This window comes from Colobus angolensis, unplaced genomic scaffold, assembly GCF_000951035.1.
Source record: "Colobus angolensis palliatus isolate OR3802 unplaced genomic scaffold, Cang.pa_1.0 Scaffold108, whole genome shotgun sequence".
Classification (NCBI taxonomy): domain Eukaryota; kingdom Metazoa; phylum Chordata; class Mammalia; order Primates; family Cercopithecidae; genus Colobus; species Colobus angolensis.
In genome coordinates, this window is record NW_012111808.1 from 4,717,822 (window position 1) to 4,726,256 (window position 8,435).

Sequence of the window (8,435 nt, forward strand, 5' to 3'; positions counted from 1 at the left end):
ACACACACACACACACACACACACACACACGCCAGCGAGCTGCTGGCCGCTCAATGGACCGATTTCCCCGGTTTCCCTGAACCCAGCCCAGCCCGGGATGAGAAATTGCAAAATGGCCCGGGTCGCCAGTGTGCTGGGGCTGGTCATGCTCAGCGTCGCCCTGCTGATTTTATCGCTCATCAGCTACGTGTCCCTGAAAAAGGAGAACATCTTCACCACTCCTAAGTACGCCAGCCCGGGGGCGCCCCGAATGTACATGTTCCACGCGGGATTCCGGTGAGTGCGGGCCTCTGTGTTAGCGCCCTCGGGAATTTGGTTGCTGGGGTGTTTGGGGAAGGGGAGACGTGGGGGAGGGGTGTTTTGGCTTCTCCAAGACTCTTTGGGCCAGATAACTGCGCGGTCTTTCCACTCCTCTCTCTAATTCTCCCTTCCCCCTCTCTGTTTTTTTTTTTTTTTTAACCCAAAGCCCCTAGAAGCCGTGTCCAAATCGATGTGATTGCATTTCTCCTATTCTTCCTCAGCATCCCTTCCCTCATTTCAGAAATGGGGGTTGGGGGAGGCTTTCAGGAGGGTGAGGGTGGAGGGAAAGACGGTGTGTGTGTTCGGGAGGGGGTGGCGAGCGGAGATGGACTGGCGTGAGGGGAGCGCCCTCCCCGCGCCCTGTCCTCAGACTCCACGGGCCGGGCCCGGGGCGGTGCGGGCGGTTTAATGGCGCAGGCGCCGGACTCCCCTCGCGCCCTCCTCCTCTCCTCCTCCAGCCCTATCAAAGGACACGCGGGTTTATTCTCAGGAAGCCCCTGGGGCGTTCTCCCTCGACCCTTTCCCTCGCTGCCACCGCCCCCACCCCCTTTCCGGGATTCCTGCATCCCCCGCCCCCTGCGGGAAGCGAGCCTCGGAAGGGCCGCCCACCCTCGCCAGGTTCGAGTCACCGCCCGGCGCTGGGCCAGACTGAGAAGGCTCCAGGCGCAGCTTGACGCAGCTCTGCGAGAGCCCCCGCCCCTACCTGTGACCCCGGGAGCTCTCCCAGCGGGGCATCCTGACGGGCAGATGGCAACTACAAAGTGCCACCTGTGGTAGAAGCTGGGACCGAGGCGAGGAACCCAGAGGAGCCCCGCCTGGACCGAGAAGCGGAGCTGGCCGGCGGCTCCCGGGGACTCCCAGCCAAGTTATAGGAAGTGAACTCGGACGTGGGCTCGGGAAGGAAGAGGTTAAGGCAGGAACCACCCCCCCCCCGCCTTTCCCTGGGTCTCAGGTTTCCTCTGCCCTTTCTTCAAAAATCAATTCTCTGGGGCTGCAAGGGCGTAGCGGGTCAGGCTGGCTGGGCGGCCGCTGTCCGCGGTGCTGATTCGTGGTCCTCGCAGCGCCGCGGGCTCCAGCCCTGCGCCCGGCGTGTACCCTGCTCTCCACATGACGGCCATTTTATGGTCTCTCCGGCACCCGGAGGGATGGACAATGCAGATGGGGTTCCCTAGTTTTCTTTCTTTCTCTCGAGTGTGTGTGGGAGCAGAGGGCGGACCAAATGAGAGGGGCTCCGGGACGGAACGGAGCCCGCGCGCGTGCCAGCCGCCGCCGCCCCGGCCGCTGGACTTTAATGGCTACCTTGGCTTCCCCGAGCTAAGGCCGGCACGTTTGTCTGTGCTCATGCTCCTCTCCAGGTCACAATTTGCGCTGAAGTTTCTAGACCCGTCATTTGTGCCCATTACGAATTCTCTCACCCAGGAACTCCAAGAGAAACCTTCTAAGTGGACGTTTAATCGGACAGCGTTTTTACATCAAAGGTAGGATAGGAGGAAAAGATCCAAAAGGTGCTTTTAAGAATTCTAGAGCTCGAAACAAAACAAAACAAAAACAAGCAAACAAAAGCATCTAAAACAACAAACATCTATACCCCCCACCCTCACCACCAGGTGTACCTGCATTGTTTTCTTGGCATGACTGCCCAAAACAATGATCAGGAACCTTCTCCTGAGTATGTAGTGTCCTGTCACAAAAAGGACACATCAGGACCAATGTGAATAGAAAAAAAAAAAAAAGGGTATTTCACTTGGGCTTGACTGAGCACCATGATTTACAGCTAACAAGTCTGGCAAGTACTACCAAAGCCATCTATTTTTAAAAAACAGACAAAAGGTTAGTTGCAAAAAGACCACCCAATGCATTTTCATTCCGTCACTGAAAAAAAACTTGAAAAATAGAATAAAATGGTATTGTTTCATTGAAACACACGGAAAATGCCATAATCTGTCTCCATCAAATTACTTGTGAAAATGCTGGCCCAAATGTATGTAGGTATTTAACTATGGTTTTGTTTTGGTTTTGCCTTTTCATTGTCTTTACAGCTTTACTTATTGTAAAGCTAACTTAATTCACACTAATTGTAGCAGTTTCATTTTATACACGTAAGATGGTTTTGGGGTTTTGTTTTTTTAGGTGGAAGGAAGAAGGATGAGATTTGTTAAAATGTATTTATTCTACTCAGTGATTCTGGTCTACTCTTAGCAAACCACAGTAACTCATTACTCCTTCCTTCACGGTGGGATTATTATACTGCTAAATGGGATGTGAGCCATCTAGTGTATTCATTAGAAGTGTGAATACTTACTTTACGAACCACTTTATTTAGGGAGTTGTGTTTTGGTCTTAGCATTTCTAGTATTGCTTGTTCTCTCTCTTTTACAAGTTTAATCTACGGGCAGAATTAAAACAAATTCAGTGGATATTCATGGTCTCATGAAAATACTGTTTAGATGAAAAGTCAACATACAGTCATATGATTAAGATTAACATTTTAAAAATACTTATGGTTAATTATAAATTAGTGCATGAAAATTGATCAATTCTAAAACTCTGGAAGTGTTTTTTTTTTAAATAATTGGGAGGGCTTTAATTCAATATTAATTTTAATTTTATAGTCAACCCAGAACATTTTCATGGGTAGAACACATTCTAGCTTTCCCCAGAACATGTTTCTAACTCAATAAAAAATATTCTTCCTACACTAGGCTATGTAACCCAAATGACCAGTCAGAAGAATATATTTTTCTCAAAACTTCCCTCATTTTAATTAATTACATAATCTTTAATAAAATTTTTACCAGTAGCATTTAAAATCTGCCTTACTTTTTTAGCAGCTTGTAAGAATGGTACTGGTAACTTGGGAAGTTTCAAAGATTTCAGTTGCTGTTGCCTCTGTTTTGAAGAATAAAGTCATTTTTAAAATAAAATTCCAAGCAATGTGATGATATGCAAAGCATTTCATTTCATTCCCGCTACATTTTAGGCAAAAGTTACAAGAAATTCAATGGGATTACTTAACATTGGAGAATCTAGCAGCAAAGTAGCATGTTACTGGTCTCTCTTGAATATTTTAAATAGCTAAAACTTTAAGAAGAGATACTTAATTTTACTTAAAGCTCAATATGAAAGCAACCTGAAATTAGTTCTAAGTATCAATCTTGCCTTATTTATGTACTGAATTGTTAGAATATGGACGTATTTTCAGGATTTATAATAGCCTTGTTTTCTAAGGATTAGGTTTCTTCAACTAAATTGTGTTTCTATATAATCAAGTAGAAAAAACTCCCTGTTTCATTATTCAGAGGACCTTAATGAGATTATCATCTCATCTCATTATCAGTATTAAATATTCAGCTACACCCACTGCTATTACCATCTTCTTTTTCAATAATAGATAGTGCTGTCCTGACTCATATCTATTTGGCTCTTACTTGGACACCAATGATATTTGATACTCTTTGAGCACTGCAGTCCAGTAGCAAACGAGTAGACCCTACTTACAAACTCTGTGTTACTAATGTTTGTGCATTAATGTGAGCTATTTTGGGCCTGTGTAAATTGTCTCCCTGTATTTTCTGACATAATTTGCTCTATACCTCCCTGCTGATCAAATAAGATACACTCATCATGTAGAGCAGAAAACCAAGGTATGGCAGCTAAAACTGTAAGTTACATTCACAAGCCTCAAAGAATACACTCAGAAACTGACTGAAAGACTAGAATATGTGAAGATTGTGAAGCAGTCCTCCCTTCAAGGACCACAATTATGTATATATAATCTTTTTTGGATTCAATGAGCCTAAGATCCCTCTGAATGAAATGTCAGCATAAGACATAAGATGAAAAATCAATTCTTCTGAATGGAACGCTTTTCATGAATTTTTTTTTTTTATTTTAGGCAAGAAATTCTTCAGCATGTCGATGTAATAAAAAATTTTTCTTTGACCAAGAATAGTGTTCGGATTGGACAACTGATGCACTATGATTATTCCAGCCATAAATATGTTTTCTCTATTAGCAATAACTTCCGGTCACTGCTTCCAGATGTGTCACCCATTATGAACAAGCATTATAATATTTGTGCTGTGGTTGGAAATAGTGGGATCCTGACAGGGAGCCAGTGTGGACAAGAAATAGATAAATCAGATTTTGTTTTCCGTTGCAATTTTGCCCCTACGGAGGCTTTCCAAAGAGATGTTGGAAGAAAAACCAACCTTACCACCTTCAACCCCAGCATCCTGGAAAAATATTACAACAATCTCTTGACTATTCAGGACCGTAACAACTTTTTCCTCAGTTTAAAAAAGCTTGATGGGGCCATTCTTTGGATCCCTGCATTTTTCTTCCACACTTCAGCAACTGTGACCAGGACATTAGTTGACTTTTTTGTTGAACACAGAGGTCAGTTAAAAGTCCAACTGGCTTGGCCAGGAAATATAATGCAACATGTCAACAGGTGTGTATATTTTATTGCATTTTACTCATACTCCACCAGATGGCAAATCAGTGTTGTAATCTCTTGGGGGTGGGAGCCATCCAATTCATTAGTTGTTGTGGTGAGTTTAGTAGTAGTTAGAAGAAACTCATACCTTTTGTAATGAGTGAATGAATTAATCATTCTAGCTAAGAAGTTCCATCTACCCACAGCTGGTAACCAAGTGTCAGATGGAAAGATTGGTGCTTCATCAGTCTCCTGTCTCTTCTCTGTCCTCTCCCTTGGTAGTAGGGCTATGGAGCAGTCATGGAAATCACCACAAATCAAGAATTTTCTCTAAATAGATAACTATATTCCAGGAATGCCAATGGCTAAATTAGAGACAAATCAAGTGTTGTTTTTTTTTTTCAGAAACAATGAAGTTGATTTAAATTTATGTGTTTTGTAGATGTCCAAGGTTAGCAAAACACCTAGATAAATCATACATTGCACAATCTGCCTTTATAATCTGATATTTTAGGACAAAAACATGAAAAAAGTATTCTATAAGCATATTGTTACCTCTTGGAATTTGATAGACAGATCAGCCAGAAATGCAATATTTTCATCTAGTCTGGTGATTTTCAATTCTGGTTGTATATATAATCACTTGAGAGCTTTAAAAATACTATTGTTTAGGCTCTGCCTCAAGAGATCCTAATATAATTTATCTGGTGGGCAGGAAGGTGGAGACCAGGTACTTGGTATTTTTTAACAACTCCCCTGATGATTCCAATATGCAGTCAGAATTGAGAACCACTAGTCCAGGGCATTTTATAAAACAAGATTAATTGTAGAGTTTTTTTTTCTTTTAACTCATCTGGAGAAAATTATCTCAACTTCAGTTTCCCCTATGTAAGTAGCCTCAGTGCCCTAACATAGCCCTAGATATTACTATAAGTTGGGGTGGGTTCTGGGAGACCTGGTAAACAGAGAATTCTGAAGATCTTTGTTCCACAATAGATTTTCCCCATCCTGTAGCCTCCTAAGATGTAAGATCTGTTTAGTTGACCTCTCATAGGAGGAGGAATTACAGCCTAATAAACTGGTTTGTATCTCAGTGGTAGAGTGATGCCATAATTTATGGTCCAAACTGGAACTTTTTCTTTGAGAGAAAGAGGGTGCTATTAATAATTGCAACACAGATAACTGAAAAACTAGGACTGTCCTAGTTCCCCACGATATATGGTCACCTTTTTAAGTGGTAATGTAGCCCAACTCCTAAGTTTAAAGATGAATCAATTAAGGTACAAGGAGCAGAAATTATTTACCCAAAGTCACTGCCTTAAATGAGCAAGACCAGAGTTAGAAGTCAGGTCTCCTGCCAGCCTGTCCCAAGGTCTTTTGATCTCCTCATTTTGCTCCCCTTTTGTTTAGTTTAAGTTTGACTATACCGAAAGGGTTGTCAGAGTCATTCTAGCTCTTTAGACAGGAATATTAAAACCAAGATTGAACTTTTAAATTTCATCTGAAAGGGGAAAGGGTCACCTTTGAAACCTTCAAGTAGTGAATAAGAAACTACATGTGCTTAGAAACTTCTGGAAACTATCCTGTGTGGCTGCCTGCCACAAAAGTGGAGTTAATCATAATGTTTCACAGCCACTCAGGCCTCAAAAAAATACATGGGTTCAATGAAAACTGGAAGGAAATACAGTCCACAGAAACCTGACTAATGAACAGTTTCATTCTGCCTGCATCTCCAATGATACACCACAGAGAAGCCTCAAATATTTGGTGGTGTCAGCAGGAAGGTTTCTGAGTATTAATATTATTTAAATGTGGAAGGACTAATACCTATAATTTATTATTTACATTTAATGTATCTTACACACTTTCTGAATTTAAAAAATTTAGCATGCCAGATTGTGGCATGCTGAAGATGTGCTTGGGAATCCCTAGTTAGAAGACAAAGAAGCAAGGAATACAATTTTTTACAAGAGAGAAGAAAAATAAGCCTCCACAGTCTTTCTAAACCCCGAATGAAGGGTTTATTTCTGGGTTTGAGAAAGGAAGGGACACAGGAGTTTCCCTTAGATTAAACGACCTTCTTTACCCTATCCAAGAGCCCTTTATGTAAAAAAAGCACAGTCATTCTTTTTGGTGGCCTTCTGTTGTGTCACCGCTGAGTCAGAGCCACACCACTCTTTAGAAAAACCCAGGGGCAGCTTCAAAGGCCAGCTTCAAAGGTGTGCAAACAGTATGATCCCAGGAAATCCCACACTCACAAGGGCCCAACACTTACCAACACTTAGCTTAATACTTTGCTCTTGCACTCGAAATTTTCAATACTTTTTGAACCAAGAGTCCAAATTTTTATTTCTTGCTGGATCTCACAAATTATGTAGCCAGTTGTTCCCAGAGATTGTTTTTGGTCATCTAAAAGATAATTTCAAAGCAAGCACTATTTAAGTTACATTAACAAATCCACTACCCAGCCCAGTCAGATTGACCTTGCTGATTGAAACCTTCATCGCTGACCTTTGAATCCACATGTACTTATTGTTCCACAGGTACTGGAAAAACAAACATTTGTCACCTAAACGGCTGAGCACAGGTATTCTTATGTACACCCTTGCATCAGCAATATGTGAAGAGATCCACTTGTATGGATTTTGGCCTTTTGGATTTGACCCCAACACAAGAGAAGATCTTCCATACCATTACTATGACAAAAAAGGAACCAAATTTACCACCAAGTGGCAGGAGTCCCACCAGCTGCCTGCTGAGTTTCAGCTGCTGTACCGAATGCATGGGGAAGGGCTCACCAAGCTGACTTTGTCACACTGTGCCTAAGAACTCTGAACGGAAAGTGCCAAATGGCTGTTTAAAAAGTGCCCCAAATCAAATTGAATAGTCTTCAGAATAGAACCCTAGAGAATGTCTTATAAGGATTGTCTGCCATTTAAAAGGAAAGATGTCTTTTCTCTTTTGCACTGCTCTTTTAAGAGTTTTAGCAGATTTAGCAGGAGAGATGCACTGAAGCCACATGGTTTAGACTTGATTGATAAAGGGAATGCTGCATTTGGAACTATGCTGCTAACTAAATGGTTTGAAGTATTTTCATGTTTGGATTTTAATAATAAACTGTCTCTCATTTTCATGAGGACTAGAGCTATAGTTTCTGCAGCTCTGCTCAGATAGTCCTCATAATCAGAGGCCTCTGGCCACCTGGGGCAGGATCTGTTTTGCTGGTGGGATCAGACTCTGAAAAATGGAAATGTAAAAAACTGGTTTGCATATCTCATCTTCTATCTATTTCCTTATCTCTGTCTCTGTCACCATCTCACTCCCTTTCTCTGCAACTACTCCCTGCCCTACCACCTTGCAGTTTAATAGTTTGCTAGGAATCCTATTGAATTCGCTTTGCTTGTATGTGTTGCATTTGTACTTGATGTGTTTAAGGTTCTGGGTAACTTTGATGCTTCATGTCAGAATGAGCAAATCATAATGGACCCCCTTGTGATTCCTTTTTTAAAAAAAATGTCTCTGATGCAGTCCTCACCAGTCCATTCAGTCATTCTACAGCAGGATGGTCCCTCTGTGGTGAGTGGGATATAAGGCAGTGTATCTTTCATGATCACACAGAAAGCCTATGTTGTGGGTAGCATTGTGTCTCTTGACGTAGGCATTATTATGGCAAATAATAGCACTGTGGCCACATCTG

General features: G+C 42.1%; 1 protein-coding gene across 1 annotated transcript; it reads left to right on the forward strand.

Moving 5' to 3' along the window:
• The first annotated feature begins 6 nt into the window (after positions 1–6).
• ST8SIA3 (ST8 alpha-N-acetyl-neuraminide alpha-2,8-sialyltransferase 3) lies at positions 7–8,216 on the forward strand. Its single transcript, XM_011949241.1, has 4 exons — positions 7–276; positions 1,656–1,778; positions 4,196–4,753; positions 7,282–8,216. The coding sequence occupies exons 1-4, from the start codon at positions 98–100 to the stop codon at positions 7,562–7,564; spliced, it is 1,143 nt and encodes a 380-aa protein (XP_011804631.1). The 5' UTR covers positions 7–97; the 3' UTR covers positions 7,565–8,216.
• Positions 8,217–8,435: the final 219 nt, after the last annotated feature.

Coding starts and splice junctions, on each gene's coding strand:
- ST8SIA3 (XM_011949241.1), top strand. CDS start 98: ATGAGAAATTGCAAAATGGCCCGGGTCGCCAGTGTGCTGGGGCTGGTC. Junction 277..1,655: donor ATGTTCCACGCGGGATTCCG/GTGAGTGCGGGC, acceptor GCTCCTCTCCAG/GTCACAATTTGCGCTGAAGT. Junction 1,779..4,195: donor ACAGCGTTTTTACATCAAAG/GTAGGATAGGAG, acceptor TTTTTATTTTAG/GCAAGAAATTCTTCAGCATG.